The sequence below is a fragment of the Phocoena sinus genome, chromosome 14 (assembly GCF_008692025.1).
Source record: "Phocoena sinus isolate mPhoSin1 chromosome 14, mPhoSin1.pri, whole genome shotgun sequence".
Classification (NCBI taxonomy): Eukaryota; Metazoa; Chordata; class Mammalia; order Artiodactyla; family Phocoenidae; genus Phocoena; species Phocoena sinus.
In genome coordinates this window covers 81,462,663-81,487,853 of record NC_045776.1, presented here as the reverse complement: position 1 = coordinate 81,487,853, position 25,191 = coordinate 81,462,663, and the positions used below count along the sequence as shown (strand labels likewise).

Below are 25,191 nucleotides of genomic sequence, written 5' to 3'. Positions count from 1 at the left end.
CCTGGTGGTCAAGTGGTTAGGACTCCGAGCTCTCACTGCTGAGGGCACGGGTTCAACCCCTGGTCGGGGAACAAAAATCCCACAAGCCGCAGCAAGCCAAAAAAAGAAAAAAGAAAAGAAAAGCATCTGTGCAAAGTACCACAGGCGTGGAGGGTAAGTAGGCAATTCCAGAGTATGGGACAAAAGGGAAGCAAACTGGCCCAAACTGGATACAATTTTGGATGCTGCCGGGAAGGGAGGTGGGAGGGAGTGTTTAGTTGGACTGACCGCCCGCTACTTCGTTAGAGTAGCAGGAACATTTAAGGGAGGAGGGGGGCAAGATAAACATAGAGAGGTCTCCTTTTAGGGGACGTTATTGAGAATAAGACACCAAGGGAATGTTAGCTGTTTCTAAGTTTAGGTAGAAATGACGCCAAAGACTGTAATGAGATAGAGCTTATCCACCCTGATCTCTCAGACACTCAGAAATCTAGGCCTTGTCACCAGAGTAGGCTGACGAGCAAGACCCACAGGCAAGGCTGGTCTTCCCCACAGGCTGGGGACCCGCTCAATATTGCCACAGCGTTGTGCCCCTCAGTTGGGACGGTCCCTGGTAAAGCGCAGGTGTGTTACTCGAGAGGGGAACAGCAGGAGTGTGTTGCCTAGACAAATTTTGCTATAGACAAACTTACCAGAATAGCTAGTTATCATTTTACAGAGCAGAGAGCAGGACTGGGATGGGACAGAATACGACCAGTATGTTTTGATAGGGAGAAGAAGCTTTCCACGAAAAAGTAGGGGAAGGTGGAGAGTACGGAGAGGGCAATGCTCCCATGTCTCCGCCTTCACCACTACCCACTCCCGCCTTCACCACTACCCACTAGCCATGTCTCCCGCCATCACCACTACCACCCTGCAGTCTGGAAAGACTGCATGGGTGGTAGTGGTGACGGCAAGAGACTGGGAGCATTCCTACCTCATATAGAGCCTAAACTCTAAGAAGTGGATGAGAAATCAAACTTGATTCCCAGGCTGGCCCTGCAGGCAGTTCACAGTGACCGTGGCAGAAGCTGTGAATGAGGACAACTGGATTCTAAGCTGGCTCTGCCTCCAGCAAGCTGTGTGACATTGGGGAGGTCACTGAACCTCTCTGATCTTTGTGCTGACCTGTAAAATGGGGCTGGAATGCTGTTACCCCCTAAAGTTGAAGTGAGGCTCCACTGAAACATGAGGTGCTGTGCAAAGGCAAGGATCCCTGTTGTCATGAGCTGCACAGGGGAGTGAGGCGATGGAGAAAGCGGGCCTTGAGCTGCACAGGCTCCTAGTGCTGGAGCTGGAGACCCAGGGGGACAGATCAAGATCTGGTGGTTACAGAGGGAGACTACAAACCAATCTTCTCACCCTTTCCACCCAGCCCAGATCTACACCCCTGCTTTGTAGCAAGCAGAGGCTCAGTAAATATTTGCAGGCTCCAAAACACGCCTGGTGTCAGTTTCCATTTCCTCTGACCTGTGTCTCCTCCAGGAACTCTTGTCACCCATCACATCTTACCTCAGGACACAACCCTTGCTCTTGGCCTTCTATCTTGAGAAAGTTTGTCATCACAAAAAAAGAGTTCCCCTGCAGAGAAAAAGGAGAGAAGGCAAATGTAAAGCCATTGAGAACAGAACTACTTAATCATAGTAATCCAGCTGGCCAAGTGCCTGGGGGCAAACCTTTCCACTCTTCTAAGTTTCAGTCTAGAAATCAGGGTCTGGAAGCAACTGACAGCCCTTAGGCCTAATATCAAAGCTGGATGAGCCGCCCTGCTGAGCTGAGGGAGAGCAGAGGAACAGTTCAAATTGACTGAGCATCGGTTTTCCATTCCAGCCTCAAAAGCAGCCTTTTCATTTTTTGGACACAGTGAAATCCCATTAAGTTGAAATTCAAGAGACCTGGGGAGGCGGAGGTGGAGGTGTCACCTCCATCAGAACGCTGTTCAGATTATCCAGGACTTTAATGAAAGGGCAGTAGGTCATCCCACCACCTGGGAAATAGCTGGAGGTTTTAATGACCCACTGTTAAGAGACAAAAACTGATAGCAGCTTGGCTTTTATGGTTTCGAAAAGCTTTCCAGCTCCCAAGGGCTGCCAACGTGCCCTTTTGTCCCTCCAACCCCCCATCTGTTCTTTTTTGTTCTCAACCCCACTTCAGTTTCTCCCTTTTGAGAATTCTACTTTCATTTTCTCTTCTTGCAAATTGAGACAATCTCATGCCCTTTCTCTGTGAGCCACACCCTTCCTTTCCCTTGTGCAAAACTGTACCCAAGAGTGTTTTTCTGGAGACATTTTTGTTGATAAAATGTCACACAAACAATATAGAAGGGCTGGTCCCCTCTAGGCAGAAAGTTCTTTACCTTTCTGGATCTAGGCAAAGTTTGCTGACTTGATGGCCCTGCTTCTGAAAAACTGTGTATAAATCAAGTGTGAGTGAATCAATTCATGTTTTCAATGCACCAGGACACACTGCTATTTTGAGAAACCCTGTAGGACTTGATAAAGCAAAGAATCATCTCCTTCGAGTTGCTGGATCTGACCCAATTTTGCAATTTTTAGGTTTTCTCAGTTGGGATTTTCATAGAGCTTTTTAAATGGGGCCAGTGTTTTTCTGGAGTGAGGCTCTAGGTCCCAGGGAGGGGTGTGAGGTCCTGGGGACAGTGACCAGGGACGATTCCTGGGAGGATGCTGATAAGTGCTCACCTGCAAGGGGACAGTGTAATCTGCCGTGTCGAAGACATTCCACACTACCTTCTTCAGTCCGTTCTCCATAATCTCCTTTTTCACCTCTGCCACCCCTTTCACCTTGGCATGCACAGAACTGATGACAGGTTCTTTCCATTGGTACAGCTTGTCATTCACCAAAGCAAAGCTAAATGGCAGACACAGAAAAGCATCAATGGTTTTCTCAAGTGAGGCACGGTGCATTGGTTTTGGATGCAGGTTCCGAAAGTCACCTGCATTAAAATCCTAGCTTTGCTGAGTGACTTCGGGCAAGTGGCTTGCCTTCTCTGTGACTCATTTTCCTTACCTGTAAAATGGGAAGAATAGTCATACCTACCTCATAGGGTTGTTGTGAGGATGGAACGAGATATGCATGCAAACTCCATAGCGCTATATCTGGAGCATAGTGAGCTTTCACTACATAGAAACTATTGGCCCCAATACCAACCTCTAATATTGCCTAATATACACCCTAATTTATAGGTTGCCTTCTCAAATACCAAAGTCCACCCCAGGTTGGTCCACCAACTTTGTTTTGGGGCTCAGTAACACATTAGCATCTTTTTAAGGGTGTGTCCAGCAGGTCAGCCTCCTGTTTTCCAGAAACACCCACCTGATTTACAAATAATATTGATAATAGCAGCTACCCTTTATTGAGCACTTAGTACATGCCATGTGCTCTGTATGCATCCTCTCCTTTAATGTTCACAACAGCAATAGGAGATAGTTACTGTAATCATCACCCTTTTGTAGATGAGGGAATGGGGTCAGAGAGGTGAAGGAACTTGCCCAAGGTTACACAGGTAGTCAGTGGCAGGACTGAGGTCCTTGATTGGTCTACCTTATAGCCCAGAGCCAGACCTCTTAACCATGTACTGTACTTGTACCTGCATCATGTGGCTCTGCCTCTGGTTTCCTGCCTTTTGATCCATTCATTAGCTGTTAATATCTTCTTTGGAATATGAATCTAAATTATATGGTGGGGGAAGAGAGGGAGAAAGTGGAATTGATTAACTAAAAAATGGTAGATTCCATCCCATTTATCTCTTTTTTCCCTGTCTCCCATTGCCCTGAATAATTGAGTTTATTTTATTTTTTATTTTGGGGTTTTTTTTTTTCGCCATGCCGTATGGCACATGGGATCCTAGTTCCCTGACCAGGGATTGAACCCACGCCCCCATGCAGTGGAAGCATGGAGTCTTAACCACTGGACTGCCAGGAAAGTCCCTTAAGAGTTTATTTTAATGCTTTGTTATTCATTTGGCAGGTACCGATTTTGGTCATCTTCCTCTGCTCAGTCTCTGATATCTGAATGATATTAGGAAGTCTAAGCCAATGGCTGCCCTCTATGAGCTGACATTGGGAAACCAAGACACAGTGGGCCAAGGCTTGGTCCCAGCTGTTCTCAACCTTGGCTGTACAGTATAATTACTTAGGGAGCTTTCAAATTGCAGCTCCCCCAGTCTTATCCCTGGAAACTCTGATTCAGAAGGTCTGGAGAGTTAACCAGGTACCTATATATTTTTCTAAAGTTGATTTTAATGCACTGCCAGGGTTGAGGACCCGTGGGACACTCACAGAAAGACAGGTCACATTTGGCAATATGAAGTACTGTACATTTGAAATGCATTCCCCACGCCCCAACAATTCCACTCTTAGGTACATGCCCCAGAGAAACCCTCAAACATGTGCCCAAGGAGTCATATACAAGAAAGTATAAAGTTGTATTATTTGTAATAGGGAAAACTGGAAATAACCTAAATGTCCTTGAATATTGAATGGGTGAATAAATTGTTGGATTCATCCAATGGGATGTTCTGCAACAGTGAAAATGAATGGAGAGCTGCTTGTATCAATATGGAAATAACATAATATTGAGTAAACAAAGCATGCCACAGAATGAGAGAAAGTTTAAAGAAATTCAAAAAACATTATATACTTAAACAAATACCTGTCCACGCATATTCATAACAGCACTATTCACAATAGTCAAAAGGTGGAAACAATCAAAATGTTCATTAAAAGGATGAATGGATAAACAAATGTGGTCTATCCAAACATGGAATATTATCTACCCACAAAAGGAATGAAAGGATGCACATGTTATACTGTGGATGAACCTCAAAAAACATTCTGCCAGTGAAAGAAGACAGACACAAAAGGCCACTTAGTGTATGATTCCACTTATATAAAATGTCCAGAATAGGTAAATCCATTGAGACAGAGAGTGGATTTATGGCTGCCAGGGGCTGGGGGAAGAGGTAAATTGGAAGTAACTGCATAATGAAGTTTGCGTTTTGGGAGATTAAAAATGTTTTGGAAACTAGATAGAGGTGGTGGTTGCACAGCATTGTGAAGCGACTAAATGCCACTGACTTGTTCACTTTAAAATCGTTAATTTTTGTGTTCTATGAATTTCACCCTCAATTAAAAAGGGAAAACAGAAAACTTCCACAAGCCTCTTAGATAGATAGCCTCATCCATCAGAGGGCAGACAGCAGAAGCAAGAACTACAATCCTGCAGTCTGTGGAACAAAAACCACATTCACAGAAAGATAGACAAGATGAAAAGGCAGAGGGCTATGTACCAGATGAAGGAACAAGATAAAACCCCAGAAAAACAACTAAATGAAGTGGAGATAGGCAAAACCTTCCAGAAAAAAGAAATCAGAATAATGATAGTGAAGATGATCCAGGACCTTGGAAAAGAATGGGAGGCAAAGATCGAGAAGATGCAAGAACATGTTTAACAAAGACCTAGAAGAATTAAAGAACAAACAAACAGAGATGAACAATACAATAACTGAAATGAAAACTACCCTAGAAGGAATCAATAGCAGAATAACTGAGGCAGAAGAATGGATAAGTGACCTGGAAGACAGAATGGTGGAATTCACTGCTGTGGAACAGAATAAAGAAAAAAGAATGAAAAGAAATGAAGACAGCCTAAGAGACCTCTGGGACAGCATTAAATGCAACAACATTCGCAATATAGGGGTCCCAGAAGGAAAAGAAAGAGAGAAAGGACTCGAGAAAATATTTGAAGAGATTATAGTCGAAAACTTCCCTAACATGGGAAAGGAAATAGCCACCCAAGTCCAGGAAGCACAGAGAGTCCCATACAGGATAAACCCAAGGAGAAACACACTGAGACACATAGTAATCAAATTGGCAAAAATTAATGACAAAGAAAAATTATTGAAAGCAGCAAAGGAAAAATGACAAATAACATACAAGGGAACTCCCATAAGGTTAACAGCTGATTTCTCAGCAGAAACTCTAAAAGCCAGAAGGGAGTGGCATGATATACTTAAAGTGATGAAAGGGAAGAACCTACAAACAAGATTACTCTACCGGCAAGGATCTCATTCAGATTCGATGGAGATATCAAAAGCTTTACAGACAAGCAAAAGCTAAGAGAATACAGCACTCCCAAACCGGCTCTACAACAAATGCTAAAGGAACTTCTCTGAGTGGGAAACACAAGAGTTTCCCAAACAAAACACAAATGTTTTGTTCCCACAAAAACAAACCCAAAACAATTAAGAAAATGGTAATAAGAACATACATATCAATAACTACCTTAAACGTGAATAGATTAAATGCTCCAACCAAAAGACACAGGCTTGCTGAATGGATACAAAAACAAGACCCATATATATGCTGTCTACAAGAGACCCACTTCAGACCTAGGGACACATACAGACTGAAAGTGAGGGGATGGAAAAAGATATTCCATGCAAATGGAAATCAAAAGAAAGCTGGAGTAGCAATGCTCCTATCAGATGAAATAGACTTTCAAATAAAGAATGTTGCAAGAGACAAGGAAGGACACTACATAATGATCAAGGGATCAATCCAAGAAGAAGAAATAACAATTATAAATATATATGCACCCAACATAGGAGCACCTCAATATATAAGGCAACTGCTAACAGCTATAAAAGAGGAAATCGACAGTAACACAGTAACAGTGGGGGACTTTAACACCTCACTTACACCAATGGACAGATCATCCAAGCAGAAAATTAATAAGGAAACACAAGCTTTAAACGACACAATAGGCCAGATAGATTTAATTGATATTTATAGAACATTCCATCCAAAAGCAGCAGATTACACTTTCTTCTCACGTGTGCACGGAACATTCTCCAGGATAGATCACATCCTGGGTCACAAATCAAGCCTCAGTAAATTTAAGAAAATTGAAATCATATCAAACATCTTTTCTGACCACAACGCTATGAGATTAAAATTAATTACAGGGAAAAGAACGTAAAAAACACAAATACATGGATGCTAAACATATGTTACTAAATAACCAAGAGATCACTGAAGAAATCAAAGAGGAAATCAAAAAATACCTAGAGACAAATGACAATGAAAACACGACCATCCAAAACCTATGGGATGCAGCAAAAGGAGTTCTAAGAGGGAAGTTTATAGCTACACAAGCCTACCTCAAGAAACAAGAAAATCTCAAATAAACAATCTAACGTTACACCTAAAGGAACTAGAGAAAGAAGAACAAACAAAACCCAAAGTTAGCAGAAGGAAAGAAATCATAAAGATCAGAGCACAAATAAATGAAATAGAAACAAAGAAAACAATAGCAAAGATCAATAAAACTAAAAGCTGGTTCTTTGAGAAGATAAACAAAATTGATAAACCATTAGCCAGACTCATCAAGAAAAAGAGGGAGAGGACTCAGATCAATAAAAATAGAAATGAAAAAGGAGAAGTTACAGCAGACACCGCAGAAATACAAAGCATCCTAAAAGACTACTACAACTACAACTACAAGCAACTCTATGCCAATAAAATGGACAACCTGGAAGAAATGGACAAATTCTTAGAAAGGTATTACCTTCCAAGACTGAACCAGGAAGAAATAGAAAATATGAACAGACCAATCACAAGTAATGAAATTGAAACTGTGATTAAAAATCTTCCAACAGGACTTCCCTGGTGGCGCAGTGGTTGAGAATCTGCCTTCCAATGCAGGGGACACGTGTTCGAGCCCTGGTCTGGGAAGATCCCACATGCCGCGGAGCAACTAAGCCCGTGCGCCACAGCTACTGAGCCTGCGCGACTGGAGCCTGTGCTCTGCAACAAGAGAAGGCCGCGACAGTGAGAGGCCCGCGCACCGCGATGAAGAGTGGCCCCCGCTCTCCGCAACTAGAGAAAGCCCTCGCACAGAAACGAAGACCCAACACAGCCAAAAACAAATAAATAAATAAATAGATAAATTAAAAAAAAAAAAAAATCTTCCAACAAACAAAAGTCCAGGACCAGATGGCTTCACAGGTGAATTCTATCAAACATTTAGAGAAGAGCTAACAGCCATCCTTGTCAAACTCTTCCCAAAAATTGCATAGGAAGGAAAACTCCCAAACTCATTCTATGAGGCCGCTGTCACCCTGATACCAAAACCAGACAAAGATACTACAAAAAAAGAAAATTACAGACCAATATCACTGATGAATATAGATGCAAAAATCCTCAACAAAATACTAGGAAACAGAATCCAACAACACATTAAAAGGATCATACACCATGATCAAGTGGGATTTATCTCAGAGATGCAAGGATTCTTCAATATACACAGATTAATCAATGTGATACACCATATTAACAAATTGAAGAATAAAAACCATATGATCATCTCAACAGATGCAGATAAAGCTTTTGACAAAATTCAACACCCATTTATGATAAAAACTCTCCAGAAAGTGGGCATAGAGAGAACCTACTTCAACATAATAAAGGCCATATACGACAAACCCGCAGCAAACATCATTCTCAATGGTGAAAAACTGAAAGCATTTCCTCTAAGATCAGGAACAAGACAAGGATGTCCACTCTCACCACTATTATTCAACATAGTTTTGGAAGTCCTAGCTATAGCAATCAGAGAAGAAAAAGAAATAAAAGGAATACAAATTGGAAAAGAAGAAGTAAAACTGTCACTGTTTGAAGATGACATGATACTATACATAGAGAATCCTAAAGATGCCACCAGAAAACTACTAGAGCTAATCAATGAATTTGGTAAAGTTGCAGGATATAAAATTAATGCACAGAAATCTCTTGCATTCCTATACACTAATGATGAAAAATCTGAAAGAGAAATTAAGGAAACACTCCCATTTACCCCTGCAACAAAAAGAATAAAATACCTGAGAATAAACCTACCTAGGGAGACAAAAGACCTGTATGCAGAAAACTATAAGACCCTAATGAAAGAAATTAAAGGTGATACCAACAGATGGAGAGATATACCATGTTCTTGGATTGAAGCAATCAGTATTGTGAAAATGACTATACTACCCAAAGCAATCTACAGATTCAATGCAATCCCTATCAAATTACCAATGGCATTTTTTAAAGAACTAGAACAAAAAATCTTAAAATTTGTATGGAGACACAAAAGCCCCCGAATAGCCAAAGCAGTCTTGAGAGAAAGAAGCATTGCTGGAGGAATCAGACTCCCTGACTTCAGACTATACTACAAAGCTACAGTAATGAAGACAATATGCTACTGGCACAAAAACAGAAATATAGATTAATGGAACGAGATAGAAAGCCCAGAGATAAACCCACGCACCTATGGTCAACTAATCTATAACAAAGGAGGCAAGGATATACAATGGAGGAAAGTGAGTCTCTTCAATAAGTGGTGCTGGGAAAACTGGACAGCTATATGTAAAAGAATGAACTTAGAACACTCCCTAACACCATACACAAAAATAAACTCAAAATGGATTAGAGACCTAAATGTAAGACTGGACACTATTAAACTCTTAGAAGAAAACATAGGAAGAACACTCTTTGACATAAATCACAGCAAGATCTTTTTTGATCCACCTCCTAGAGTAATGGAAATAAAAACAAAAATAAACAAATGGGACCTAATGAAACTTAAAAGCTTTTGCACAGCAAAGGAAACCATAAACAAGACGAAAAGACAACTCTCAGAATGGGAGAAAATACTTGCCAACGAATCATCGGAGAAAGGATTAATCTCCAAAATATATAAACAGCTCATGCAGTTCAATATTAAAAAAACAAACAACCGAATCCAAAAATGGGCAGAAGACCTAAATAGACATTTTTCCAAAGAAGACATACAGATGGCTAAGAGGCACATGAAAAGCTGCTCAACATCACTCATTATTAGAGAAATGCAAATCAAAACTACAATGAGGTATCACCTCACACCAGTTAGAATGGGCATCATCAGAAAATCTACAAACAACAAATGCTGGAGAGGGTGTGGAGAAAAGGGAACCCTCTTACACTGTTGGTGGGAATGTAAATTGATACAGCCACTATGGAGAACAGTATGGAGGTTCCTTAAAAAACTAAAAATAGAATTACCATATGACCCAGCAATCCCACTACAGGGCATATACCCAGAGAAAGCCATAATTCAAAAAGACACATGCACCCCAATGTTCATTGCAGCACTATTTACAATAGCCAGGTCATGGAAGCAGCCTAAATGCCCATCGACAGACGAATGGATAAAGAAGTTGTGGTACCTATATACAATGGACTGTTACTCAGCCATAAAAAGGAACGAAATTGAGTCATTTGTTGAGACATGGATGCATCTAGAGACTGTCATACGGATTGAAGTAAGTCAGAAAGAGAAAAACAAATAACATATATTAACGCATGTGTGTGGAACCTAGAAAATGGTACAGAGGAACCATTTTGCAGAGCAGAAATTGAGACACAGAAGTAGAGAAAAAAACATATGGACACCAAGGGGGGAAAGCAGTGGTGGGTGGTGGGGTGGTGTGATGAATTGGCAGATTGGGAGTGACATATATACACTGATGTGTTTAAAATGGATGACTAATAAGAACCTGCTGTATAAAAAAAATTAAATTAAGAAAGGAAAAAATATTTTTTATAGGTATAGACATACATTGTAGAAGTATTAAAACAAACATAGAGGGCTTCCCTGGTGGCACAGTGGTTGAGAGTCCGCCTGCCGATGCAGAGGACACGGGTTCGTGCCCTGGTCTGGGAAGATCCCACATGCCGTGGAGCGGCTGGGCCCGTGAGCCGTGGCCGCTGAGCCTGCGCGTCCGGAGCCTGTGCTCTGCAACGGGAGAGGCCACAGCAGTGAGAGGCCCGCATACCGCAGAAAAAAAAAAAAAAACAAGAAAACAGAATAACAAACACCAAATTCAAGGGGGATATTTATAAGGGAAGATGAAAGAGAATGGGATAAAGGCTAGGTTTTCAGGGAGCAAAAACTGGGTTAGTAGTTAAGTTGGATGGTCCTACCTGAGTGTTTATTATTCTCGATATATTTTCGTATTTCTACAACATTTATCAAGAAAGCTCATCAAGAAAGACGCTGGGTTGGTCTTCCCTGGTGGTGCAGTGGGTAAGACTCCACACTCCCAATGGAGGGGGCCTGGGTTTGATCCCTGGTTCGGGAACTAGATCCCACATGCATGCCTCAACTAAGAGTCTGCATGCTACAACTAAGAGTCCGCATGCCACAACTAAAGATCCCACATGCCGAAACGAAGATCCCATGTGCTGCAGTTAAGACCTGGCGCAGCCTAAATAAATAAATATATTTTTTTTTAAATGAAAGACGTTGGGGCCAGAGATCCAGATTTGAGATCCAATCAGCATAGATGAGACAGAGTTATTCAATGTAATTCCATAGACAAATACAATAATACTTACTCAACAATATATTTCAGTCTAGCATCACAACGTGCACATGTATGTGCAATGTTCTTTTGTGCTGGATGCTGCAACAGCCTCCCAGTATAACACTGGGTCTGTTTGGCCCTCCATTTGGGAAGCTCAGTCTCTCATATTCATCCCAAAATGCACAAAATGTTATAGATCAGCCTTAATGGAATCCAACCCTCTCATAAATCAGAAAACTTGCCTTTATATAATAATGAACATATCATTTTAAGAATTGGGGCTTCCCTGGTGGCGCAGTGGTTGAGAGTCCTCCTGCCGACGCAGGGGACACGGGTTCGTGCCCCGGTCCGGGAAGATCCCACATGCCGCAGAGCAGCTGGGCCCGTGAGCCATGGCCGCTGAGCCTGCGCGTCCGGAGCCTGTGCTCCGCAACAGGAGAGGCCGCAACAGTGAGAGGCCCGTGTACCGCAAAAAAAAAAAAAAAGAATTAAAATGCTTCAGAGATGTGTCAAAGGAAAAAAAAAGGAAGAGAAAGAGTTTGCAGTATCCTGCCCTATGGAAAGAACATTCTAATGACTGTCCCAGCAGCTCTCTCCTCACCTGCTTGGTGACTCAGACAAGCCATGTCGCCTCTCTGGGCCATGGATTTAGTCCCTGAATCACGGGATAACTGCCTGGCTCACTAATCCCTATGACCTTTTGGCTCTAAGAAGGTACTATTCTCTGCATTCTGAAGAGGGCAAAACCACTGGCCCCTGGAGCGAACAGGGCAGCTGGGGTTTCAGCCAGACCTTGTAGGATGAGTAGAGAGGGGGGAGAGGAAAGCTGAAGAGTCTGGGAAGGTGGCAGAGAATGAATATGATAGAAGTCTGGGTCCTCACAGGCCAGGCTGGCTGAAGAGGAGAGCTGTAGAGGGGCAGAGGAGGGAAGGATGGAGAGTGAGGTCAGCCCGGGGAGTCCTCAGTGGCACACTGCCCCTGACTCACCAGATGTAGAGCAAGGTGCCCACCATGAAGAGCTTCTTCAGAGTCCCAATCCATACATTTTCAATGAGAACAACTTTCGCAGACATATGCTGGCAGCTCAGGGGGAATTGACTGTATGCCATGGTAAGAGAGTCCTCAAAGCACCACGAGGAGGAAGTGCCTCTCAGCAAAGCCTGACTTGCCCTCACAGAGCTCACTGAACAAAGGTAACACTAGAGTGAAAGGATGTGACCTGAAAGTGAACTACCCTTCCATCCAGTTAACTGACGCTTACCCCGGGGGCCAATAGATATTTTCGTGGGCCTCCAAGAGAACCATTGGTCCTGGACCCTCTGTGCCTCATGGAGAAGTTGAGCCTGCATACTCTGTGTCTTATATTTAAAATCCCAAGAGAAGAATCTGATTATGTCCAACCCTGATCCATTCAGCGGTAGGCGGAGGTCAGGAAAGGGCCAGGGGCAGCCAGAGATGCACTAAGAAAGTGGAGAAGATCCTGCATCCCCAAGGCAAGTTAGATGCCGGTTGTGTTAGTTTCCCTTTGCTGCTGTAACAAACCACCATGAACTTTGTGACTTAAAATAACAGAAACATTTTTCTCTTCGTTTTGGGGGTCAGATGCCTAGAATCATTCTTACAGGATGAAACTCAAGGTGATGGCAGGCCTGGCCCCTTCTGGAGCTCCACTAGAGAGTCTGTCTCATCTCTTCCAGCTTCTGGAGACTGCCTTGGCATCCCTGGGCTCGCAGCCGCATCACTCCAACCTCAGCTCCTCTTGTCACATCTCCTTTTTTTGATTTTGACCCTCTTGCCTCCCCTTTATAAGGACCCTTGTGATCACACTGGGGCCACTCAGATAATCAAGAATAATCTGTCCATCTCGAGACCTTGAACTTAATCACATCTTCAAAGTTCCTTTTGCCACAGAAGGTGACATATTGACAAGTTCCAGAGATTAAGACATGGAAATTTTGGTGTGGGGCAGGGAGGCATTATTCAGCCTGTTCTACTCTGCCCTGCCTTTCCTTGAGCTAGCTAGTGAGAGGGTTCAGTTTCTTGTTACCCACAGCTTGGCTAAGACATCACCCGCCTTTCTAATACCCTTTGACTATTGCATTTCTTCTCCACCATCTAGTATACCTGGAAAACCCTTCCTTTTCATACTTCCCAAACTATGTCCCCCTCATTCAAAAAACGCCTACTGCAGAACACAATACTTTCTACGCATCCTACTGTATGGAGAGCAGAGAGTGAGTCCTAACCTATTAGTTAACGTTTACCAGCTAGAGGAAATATAATGGATACATGTAAAGGCATTGAGCTCCAAAACTCAGTGATGCAAATACAGGCCATGGACCACCCAGATTGGCAGAGGCTTATCTTAGAGGCCCAAAATTTTAAATAACTCTAAACCCATATTAACCAATGTTATGTATATCATCTAGAAAACAAAACCCAAAAAACTAGTGTTGTCTAAAACTTTGATGAGAGAAGTAGAATATTCCACTTGAGGGCGGTGATAAGCCAATGCCCTATGCCCTAATTAGGCAGCAAGCAGTAGGAGCTCCGAGTTCAGGTCTTATAAGCCACATTTTTTAAGAGAATCCCTTTTGCTGTTGTAAAAGTAGACATTTCACAGAAAAGCACAAAGAACATGAAAAGGTTCCAACGTTCTCCCTCCCAGAGGTTTTCACTGTTGAAACTTTGAGAGTATCTTCCAGATGTCTCTTTATGCCCCCACCGAGACACACAAACATGGCCATGCTCTACATGCTATTATATAACCTGCTGTTTTTACTCAATAATATGTTATTAACTCTTTCCACAACAGTATTGATAAATGTATGATAAAGATAGATCTATGATATGTAACCACTTTGAATAGTTACGGAGTATTCTAGTATTCAGGTTGGAACATATGAAATTGCCCATTTTGTAGACCAAAACAGTAGAATATTGGCAATTTCATATGGTTCAGCCTAAGAAGTGAATTGTGAAAATTTGCCAGCTGGTCTCTTACTGATGGATATTTAAATGGAACTTTTGTTCATTTTTCCCACTTATAAACATTTTTGATAATCTTGATATAGCTTTTACTACATGCCAAGCACTCTTCTAAGTGTATATTAATAATAAATATTAACTCTTTCAATCCTAACCTCCCCCAAAATAATCCTGTAAAGAAGCTATAGTGTTACCCCCACCTTATAGCTGAACAAACTGTGGCACAGAGAAAGTGTGCCCAAGTTCACATAGTGCTATAGACTGAATGTTTGAGACCCCCCCAAAATTCATAAGTTGAAACCTAACCCCTATGCGTTTGTATGAGGAGGTGGGGCCTTTGGGAAGTGAATAGGTCATGAGCCCTTACGAATGGGATTAGTGCCCTTATAAAAGAGGCCCCAGAAAAACTTCACCTCTTCTTCCATGTGAGGTTACAGCAAAAAGATGACCATCTATGAACCAGGAAGCGGGTTCTCACCAGATACCATATCTGCTGGTGCATTGATCTTGGAATTTCCAGCTTCTAGAACCATGAGAAATAAATTTCTGTTGTTTATAAGCTACTCAGTCTATGGCATTTTGTTATAGTGGCCCCAGTGAACTAAGACACATAGTAAATAGCAAAACTGGCTCCACAGCTTATGCTCTTTTGTGTGTTATTGTAAATGGCATTGTTTTCTTAATTTCTTTTATAGATTGCTCATTGTGGGTGTATAGAAACACAACGGATTTTTTTTTTTTTTTTTTTTGCGGTAGGTGGGTCTCTCACTGTTGTGGCTTCTCCCGTTGCGGAACACAGGCACCTGATGCGCAGGCTCAACGGCCATGGCTCACGGGCCCAGCCGCTCCGTGGCATGCAGAATCTTCCTGGACCAGGGCGCAAACCCGCAGATCTTAACCACTGGACCACCAGGGAAGGCCACAGCAGTGAGAGGCCCGTGTACCGCAAAAAAAAAAAAAAAAAAAAAAAGAGTAGCCTTCGCTCGCTGCAACCTGCGCTCAGCAACGAAGACTCAACACAGCCAAAAACAAATAAATAAATAAATAAATAAATAAAAGAATCTTTTCACACCTGAGGTAAATTTACACCTTAAAATAAATTTCTGAAAAAAAATAAATAAATAAATTTCTGGGTCAAAGGATGTGCACATTTTTTATCTTGATTCATTTTGCCAAACGACAAAAACTTGAAGTACTTCCTGTTTTCACCAGCAAAGCAAGAGTGCATGCACCACAACCCTCAGAATGGGAGGAAATATTTGCAAATGAAGCAGCTGACAAAGGATTAATCTCCAAAATTTACAAGTAGCTCATGCAGCTCAATATCAAAAAAAACACAACCCAATCCAAAAATGGACGGAAGACCTTTCTCCAAAGAAGACATACAGATGGCCAACAAACACATGAAAAGATGCTCAACATCACTAATCATTAGAGAAATGTAAATCAAAACCACAATGAGATATCACCTCACACCGGTCAGAATAGCCATCATTAAAATCTAGAAACAGTAAATGCTGGAGAGGTTGTAGAGAAAAGGGAGGCTTCCTGCCCTGTTGGTGGGAATGTAAATTGATACAGCCACTATGGAGAACAGTATGGAGGTCCCTTAAAAAATGAAAAATAGAACTACTATACGACCCAGCCATCCCACTACTGGGCATATACGCTGAGAAAATTCAAAAAGACACATGTACTGGGGCTTCCCTGGTGGCGCAGTGGTTGAGAGTCCGCCTGCCGATGCAGGGGACACGGGTTCGTGCCCCGGTCTGGGAAGATCCCACATGCCACGGAGCAACTGGGCCCGTGAGCCATGGCCGCTGAGCCTGCGCGTCCGGAGCCTGTGCTCTGCAACGGGAGAGGCCACGGCAGTGAGAGGCCCGCATACCACAAAAAAAAAAAAAAAAAAAGATACATGTACCACAATGTTCATTGCAGCACTATTTACAATAGCCAGGACATGGAAACAACCTAAATGTCCAGATGAATGGATAAAAAAGATGCGGCACATACATACAATGGAATATTACTCAGCCATAAAAAGGAATGAAATTGAGTTATTTGTAGTGAGGTAGATGGACCTAGAGTCTGTCATACAGAGTGAAGTAAGTCAGAAGGAGAAAAACGAATACTATATGCTAGTGCATATATATGGAACCTAGAAAAATGGTACTGATGAACCTAGTGGTCGGGCAGGAATAAAGATGCCGACGTTGAGAACAGACTTGAGGACACAGGGGGGAAGGGGAGGCTGGGATGTAGTGAGAGAGTAGCATTAACATATATACACTACCAAATGTAAAGTAGTTAGTGGGAAGCACCATATAGCAGAGGAAGATAAGCTTGGTGCTTTGTGATGACCTAGAGGGGTGGGATAGGGAGCGTGGGAGGGAGGCTTAAGAGGGAGGGGATATGGGGATATACGTATGCGTATAGCTGATTCACTTTGTTGTACAGCAGAAACTAACACAACAGTGTAAAGTAATTATACTCCAATAAAGATGTATTTAAAAAAGTGTGCATGCACCACCTTTTAAGAGAGCCTTGACAAACAAGAATGTGGTTGTGTGGGGTTGGCTGAGATAGTAAAGGGTCTGGATACTGTGTTGGGGGACATAGCCAGAGGGACTGGGGCTATTAGTTTGGAGAAGTTGAGAAATATAATAGGCTGCAGCCATTTGGAAAGTGTCCAGTAGAAAAGGGATCACAGCGCAGAACTCTAATCAAAGGGAAAAATTACAGGGAGTTAGATTTGGGTTCAATGTAAGGAAGAAATGTCTAACAATTAGAACAGTCCCAGAGCAGAACAAGCTTTCCTTGTGGTTGCTAGTTGGTGACGACAGCAACGATGACGATGATGATGATGGTGTCGATAACGATGACAACGTGATGATAATTTTCATTTATCTCATCATCTCCTTTTCTCTCGAGTCTCCTCTCCATCTGCATTTCAACATCATTTCCCATTTTAAAAATAAACCCTCCCCGACCCCACATTCTTCTCCTTCTACCACTTGATGCCTCTCTTCTCCTTTGTAGCGAAGTCCCTTGAAAAACTGAGTCGCCACATCCATTTCCGCATCTCCATTCACTCCTCTGCTCACTCGAGTCTGGCTCCCCGCCCCGCCCCAGAACTTCTATAAAGCTTCTCGTGCCAAGTGAACACCACCACCATCGGTAAATCCAATAGACACGCCACAGACCTGGCAAATTCTCAGCAGCATTTGACACCAGTGACCATGCACCATCTCCCTGCCTCCCCTTCTTCCCTCAGTTTCCCAGAATCCACATTCTCCTGACTTTCTTTGGTTCTCCACGTTGGCCCTTTCTGAGAATCCTTTGGAGACCTCTGTGCTTCCCATCATTTAAAGGTTAACATTCCTTAGGGGTCTGTTCTAAGCCCTCTTGCCTTCTCACCTACATCCTCTCTTGCTGGTCAGTTGCAGCTACTTCCATAGTTCTAGTTACCATTTGTATGCTGGTGATATATAAATCTACATCTCCAACTCCAGATTCATATATCCAACTAAGCATCTGTGTTTGTATGTCCCATAGATTTGTCAACCTCAGTGCCTTCAGTTCTGAATTCATCTTCCACCCTAAATGGGCTTTTTTCCTCACGTTTCCTATCTCCATAAGTTCTTCCACCACGCTTCAATTGCCCAAGCCAAAACATGGCACACACCCTGATTCATCCTTTCCCTCATTCCCCCCATCCATTCAATTGTCAAATTTTTTTGTTTTATCTTCCTAATGTTATTCAAAACAGTCTACTTCTCTCCTCTACCACTCCTCAGACCAGATCACCAGATCACCATTAACTCTCACCTGGATGACCCAATAGCCTCCTACATTGTCTCCCTCCCTCCGTTTGTACTCTTACCTCCTCCATTCTCTGCAGTACTTTAGTGGGAGCTTGGACTCTGGGGTGAGATACTTGGGTTCAACATTGGCTCTACCACTTACTACCTACATGACTTTATGTAAGTAACTTAGCCTTTCTGAGTCATCATTTCTTCTTCTATAATTAGGAGATATTAGTATTATATTGGTCAGGGTTTCTAGTTCTAAACAACAGAGTTCACTCTGCCTAGTTTAAGAAGAAAGATTGTCTAGGAAAGGCAAATCTATAGAGGCAGGGAATAGATTAGTGGTTGCCTGGGTCCAGGGGTGGAAATGGGGAGTGACTGCAAATGGGAATGAGGGATCTTATTGGGGTGATGAAATGTTCTAAAACTGGATTATGATGACGGTTGTACAACTTGGCAGATTTACTAAAAATCATTGAAGTGTATGCTTAAAATTGGTGATTTTGTGATATATAAATTTATACCCCAATAAAGTTGTTAAAAAGTAAAGGAAGAAAGAGATTTTAAAGGACATTAGGCAGTTCTTACAATCTCTTGGAGGACCAAAAACCAGGATTGCTGAGACACTACACAGCCAGGAACAACACCCAGAGAACAGGGACTGTTCTAGAGAAAAGACTCGGCCAGCCACTGCTAAGCCCTAAGGTGGGAACTCATGCCAATAATGTTTGGGAATGAGTGCCAGAATCTTAGTCACTGCCATCCCCAATGAGCTGAATGCCTGGGGCTATACCTCCTATAGTAGGCTGAATAATGGGCCCAAAGCTATCAGGTCCTAATCCCCAGAATTTATAACTGTTACCCTATTTGGGAAAAGGGTCTTTACAGATGTGATTAAGTTAAGGATTTTTAGATGGTGAGATGATCCTGGATTATCAAGGTAGGCCCTACATGCCATCATATGTGTTCTTATAAGAGAGAGACAGAACGAGATTTCATGCACGCGTGCGCACGCACACACACACACACACACACACACACACACACACACACACACATACAGGAGAAAGTTTTGTGAAGGTGGAGCAGAGTCAAGGATGCTGGCCTTGAAGATTGGAGTGATGTGATCACAAGCCAGGGAACACAGGCCACCCCCAGAAGCTGGAAGAGGCAAGGAAGGATTCTCCCCTGGAGACTTAGAGGGAGTGTGGCCCTGCCAACACCTTGATTTTGGCCCAGTGATACTGATTTTAGATGTCTCTAGAACTGTGAGAGAATAAATCGTTGTTTTAAGTTACCAAGTTTGTGGTTAATTGTTACAGCAATGACAGGCAATTGACAACTGGGCAAGAGAACAAGTGGAGGTCCACATACTGCTTATTCAGACATTTAAAAGTCATAACAGACTTTTTTTTGTATAAATTTATTTATTTTTATTTTTGGCTGCGTTGGGTTTTCATTGCTGCACGTGGGCTTTCTCTAGTTGCGGTGAGCAGGGGCTGCTCTTTGTTGCAGTGCGTGGGTGGTTTCTCTTGTTGTGGAGCATGGGCTCTAGGCACGCGGGCTTCAGTAGTGTGGCACGCGGGCTCAGTAGTTGTGGCGCGCGGGCTCTAGAGCACAGGCTCAGTAGTTGTGGCACACAGACTTAGTTGCTCTGTGGCATGTGGGATCTTCCTGGACAAGGGCTCAAACCCATGTCCCCTGCATTGGCAGGTGGATTCTTAACCACTGCGCCACCAGGGAAGTCCCTAAAAGTCATAACAGACTTTAAAATGAAACGTGTTTTTTCATCTACCCAGACATACCTTCATTACAACCTGGAAGGCCAGATTCAACTTTAGAATTCTTGGACTCCTCAGAATTCTGTGCCAGAACTTGGAAGCATTGGTTGCAGAGGCCTCTGACCCTTAGCCCTTAGCCCACCCCGCTTCTCATCTCACTCTGGCTCCTCCCAGCTCTGTGATGCCCTGCACTGTATGCCTAAGCCCCCCCCCACACCCTCCACCTGCATTCAGCTGCCCCTTGGCCATCCCTTGATCTCAGGAGCATGCCCCTGGGTGCTATGGTCTCCTCTCAAGAGGATAAATCTGGGAAAAGGTTAAGGGCCATTTGGGAAGAGAATTCTGGGGTCCTACATACCGAGCATGGTGGGATGGGGGGAGTGCATCCAGTGCTCTGGATTGGCACATTCTGCCCCTGAGGCAGCAGACTTCTAAGGGGACACCCATATTTCCTGTATCCTGGCATACACACCCTGCCTAATCCCCCAAACTTTGAGTATGATGGAAATGCTTCCACAATTAGATTATACTATACAGTTGACCTGAAGCTAGCAAGATCATCTGGGTGGGCCTGACCCAAACACATGAGTCCTTTAAAAGCAGAGAATTTCCTTTGGCTGGTCCCAGAAGAGAGGTCAAAGATTTGAGGCATGAAAACATTGTATCATCACTGGCTTGAAGATGGAAGGGGCCATATGGTAAATAGTGCAAGTGGTCTCTAGGATCTGAGAGTGGCCCCTGGCTGACAGAGCTCTGAATCCCATGACGGCATGGGATTGAATTCTACCAACAGGAAGAAGGAGCCTAGAAGTGACTTTTCTCCCAGAGTCCCAGAGTGAGAACTCAGCACAGCTGACACTTTGACTTCAACCTTGTGAGACCCTGAGCAGAGCACCCAGTCACGCCGGGCCCAAACTACTGATCTACAGAACTGTGAGCTAATAAGTGATGGTGTTTTAGGCCACTGAGTTTGTGGTAATTTGTTACGCAGCAACAGAAAACTAATACAGCCCCACAGGTTCCTCACTCCGTGGGGAAGCTTGCAGCTAGCAGAGGGCCAGGGTGTGGTCTCTAAAGTGTGGGGTCCAGGAAGTGGTCCCTATTGTGTAGGTCAAGGCTGGTACTGTCCCCATCCATTCCTTAAGATGAATTGTGCTCATGCCCAGCACCCTATGCTATTTCCTGTGTACCAAAGTGTTGCATGGTGCATATGTTTGAAAAGCTTGGGTCTCAAAGGTGGAGGTGAAGGAGTTGGCTTATTTTAGGGGACATGTTGAGTGGAAAATGTTCACAGGTAGGGAGGCAAGATGCTCATGCTATGAGAAGCGTGTGGGAACAGAAACTGACTGAGGGAACCCCATTCTCACGTTTACTCTGGGGCACCCAACTGCTGAATCATTGCACTGTTTAAATTGTGCTCTCTCTCCGTGCTCCTGTGGAACATGTACAACTGAATTTGAGGGAATTAAATGCTCGTAAGAAAAGATTCCGCCATGTGAAAGAGAAATATCATTATAAGGTGTTCTCATAATAATCTGTTCATATATATACAGCAATCTTAAGACATTGTGTGCTAGACCCAAGAACACCAGGAAGCCGCATCACAATGTGGAATTGTGACATATGATCTATGTATTGATTCATAAGGGAGAATTTACTAACTATATTCTTTATTATCCATTCTGTGCTATCTGGTCTAAGTAATATGTCTTTAGAATTTTAATATACATGCTTATTATTTAATATTTGTCGCATAGAAAACATATGACGCAAATAATGATAATCCTAATAATATCAGATGGGGAACCAAGGCTCATAAAGGTGAAGGAGGGTTTTTTTTTGTTTTTTATTTATTTATTTATTTTTTGTGGTACACGGGCCTCTCCCGTTGTGGAGCACAGGCTCCAGATGCGCAGGCTCAGCGGCCATGGCTCACGGGCCCAGCCGCTCCGCGGCACGTGGGATCTTCCCGGACCGGGGCACGAACCCGTGTCCCCTGCATCGGCAGGCGGACTTTCAACCACTGCGCCACCAGGGAAACCCGGCGAAGGAGTTTTGAATCCACATTTCCAGATCTGAAATCCCAAGCTTGGGCATGATTACATTGAGGGTCAAAGGAGAGAGTGTATATGAAAGTACCTATTATACTCAAAAAGATTATTTTTTAAAAATAGCTACCATTGGGCTTCCCTGGTGGCGCAGTGGTTGAGAGTCCGCCTGCCGATGCAGGGGACACGGGTTCGTGCCCCGGTCCTGGAAGATCCCACATGCCGCGGAGCGGCTAGGCCCGTGAGCCATGGCCGCTGGGCCTGCGCGTCCGGGGCCTGTGCTCCGCAACGGGAGAGGCCACAGCAGTGAGAGGCCCGTGTACCGCAAAAAAAAAAAAAAGAAAAGAAAAAAGCTACCATTTGTGAAGCTCTTACCCTGTGCTAGGCATTGATAAGAGCTTGTTGTGCCTTTTCTTGTATAATTATAATATGTTACGTGACTTGATCAAGGAAACTTAGCCAGGTTTATGAAATAAGTTGCTTTAACTTTTAGCTGGTAAACTGCATTGTCTCTCTAATAGATGCAAGTTATCATCATCATCATCACCACCATCACAAAGAACAAGGGGGCATTAGCCATTAGGGAAATATGAATCAAAATCACAACGAGATACTCACTAGGATGCCTATAATCCAAGAGACAATAACAAGTGATGATGAGGATGTGAAGGACTGGAACATACATTGTTGGTGGGAATATGAAATGGTGCAGCCACTGTGAAAAACAACTGGGTAGTTTCTCAAAAGATTAAAATTAGAGTTTAGGGGCTTCCCTGGTGGCGCAGTGGTTGAGAATCTGCCTGCCAATGCAGGGGACATGGGTTCGAGCCCTAGTCTGGGAGGATCCCACATGCCGCGGAGCAACTAGGCCCGTGAGGCACAATTACTGAGCCTGCGCGTCTGGAGCCTGTGCTCCGCAACAAGAGAGGCCGCGATAGTGAGTGGCCCGCGCACCGCGATGAAGAGTGGCCCCTGCTTGCCACAACTAGAGAAAGCCCTCGCACAGAAACGAAGACCCAACATAGCAAAAATAAATAAATAAAAATAAATAAATAAAATAAAATAAATAAAATAATAAAATAAAATTAAAGTTTACCAAGTGATCCACCAATTCCATTTTTAGGTACATACCCAAGAAAACTGAAGACACGTTCATACAAAAATGTGTACACAAACGTTCACAGCAGCATTGTTCATCATAGCCGAAAATTGGAAACAACCCAAATTTCCACCCAAAAGTGGTATATCCATATAATGGAGTATTACTCAGCCAAAAAAAAAAAACAGGAGTGCAGTAGAGATACATATTCCAACATGGATGAACCTTGAAAACATAATGCTAAGTGGAAGAAGCCAGACACAAATGATCACATATTGCATGATTCCATTTATAATGAAATATCCAGAATATGCAAATCCATAGAGACAGAAAGTAGATCAGTGGGTGCCTGGAGCTGCAGGGGAATAGGAGGATTGAGAGAGTGATGGCTAAGGGATGAGGGAGTGGGTTGGTTTCTTTTTTTTTGAGGCGATGAAAATATTCTAAAATTGATTGTGGTGATGGTTGCACAACTCTTTGAATATAGTAAAAGCTACTGAATTATACACTTGAAATGAGTGAGTTGAATGGTATGTGCATTATATCTCAATAAGTTGTTAAAAAAAAAAAAAAAAAGGAGCAAGGAGGGTCTTTCTGACCCTGGTGAGGACCTAAAGTTACATTTACACGTCTGGTCCTATTCCTCCCCCTAAGCGGTGATGACTCGTGTAGATGCCAGCATTATCACCAGGCGTGACCTGAATCCTTGACTCCTCCCTGGGAATCCAGGGTGTTGCCCTGCATTTTCCCACCTGCCCCAGGCATGCCCTGCCCAGCTCGCCCCAGCAGTCCTGGGTTAGAACCGAAAGTGTCACCCTCCTTTCTCGTGGCTTCTCCCTGCAGGAAACTGGCAAACTCCCACCTGCTGCTTCCTCTCCTGACTCCCACTTCTCCCCAGCTTGCTGTGAGCCTCATGTCTCAGATTTTAAAACCACAGGGAATTCAGGATGTGCACAAGACGCTGGACCTTGAGGTTTTCTGTGCTGCCAGCCACTGCAGAGATTTAAGGTCATCCCCACAGCCCACTTACCTAATGTAGGAAAAGAACAACACATGGAAGAACCATTTAATGGTGCCATAATTCGTGCTCTGGATCCGGATGACTTTGTTTGTCTCATACTGGAAAACATCGTTCCAGCTGCAACAGGCTGTCATGGTGAGAGGCTCGCTCTCCACTCGGGACCGGACCAGGGCTCAACCCTCCCAGACCGGCCACAGCAGACCCAACAGTAAGAGGAAAATGAAACGTCCTTATTCTTAGCAGGAACCTTTAAGTTTGAGTTCCTCCAATGATGTCAGAGCCGGGGCGGGCACTGGCAGCTGCCCAAGATGTGGCTGAGAATAAACAAGAAAAGCCAAGTCCTACAGGCCCAGCTGGCGGATGTCCCCGCCCCAGCTGGCCTCCCCCGGAGGCCTGCACAACGATGGTGTTCAAAGGAAAGGCATTTTAAGAATTCTGCCTTATCCCCTTTTTCCTTTCACTCTTTTGGGGCTCATTTCAGTTGGGGTAAAGGGGCAGCCCTTCAAATGTCAGGAGACCCAGAGCTTCCACTGTGCCTTAAGAAAGAGCCTAGATCTTTCCATTGCCTCAAGCCCCACTCAGAGACTGATTAGTTCATTTCTACAACCCTTTATTTAGCCCCAGATGTATGTGAACACTGGATGAATGAAGGTCTCCCCGCTCCTCCCTCCCTCACGTCCTCACAACACTCTGGTCTGTAGAGGAGGAATTAGATTTGCTGGGGGCTGGGTTTGGGGGAGGACTTTATTTCTATGCTGGATATTTCCTGCCTGACCCTCAAGATCCACTTTCCACTCTGCTTCATTCCCCCGGGAGGTCAACCCATGACCTCGCCCAATCAGCCTAAGAAACAAACCTGCCATCCAACAAAATGAGGTTTATTGACCCATTCAATGAGGGGGTATACATCATCAAACAAAGGGATAGAGTTATCATCAGATTCTGGGGAAGGTGGAGTTTAGATCAAATTTAAATGAAATCAAGTTTTCACAGGTTCAAAACAAAGCAGTTTTATATAAAACA

At 43.5% G+C, this 25,191-nt stretch overlaps 1 protein-coding gene across 4 annotated transcripts in view; it reads right to left on the bottom strand.

Moving 5' to 3' along the window:
- P2RX7 (purinergic receptor P2X 7) overlaps positions 1–24,417 on the bottom strand; it is a 53,996-nt gene extending 29,579 nt beyond the window's left edge. The window contains exons 1-3 of one of the 4 annotated variants that reach the window (XM_032653860.1): positions 24,178–24,417; positions 2,718–2,886; positions 1,531–1,599 (exon numbers count right to left, since the gene is read on the bottom strand). In XM_032653860.1, the coding sequence (XP_032509751.1) occupies positions 1,531–1,599; positions 2,718–2,886; positions 24,178–24,302 (363 nt within the window). In that variant the 5' untranslated portion in view covers positions 24,303–24,417. Of the gene's footprint in view, positions 1–1,530; positions 1,600–2,717; positions 2,887–3,625; positions 3,706–12,409; positions 12,750–24,177 lie in introns of those variants that run through there. The other 3 variants (XM_032653858.1, XM_032653859.1, XM_032653861.1) reach the window with 3 other exon arrangements.
- Between the last annotated feature and the right edge of the window lie 774 nt (positions 24,418–25,191).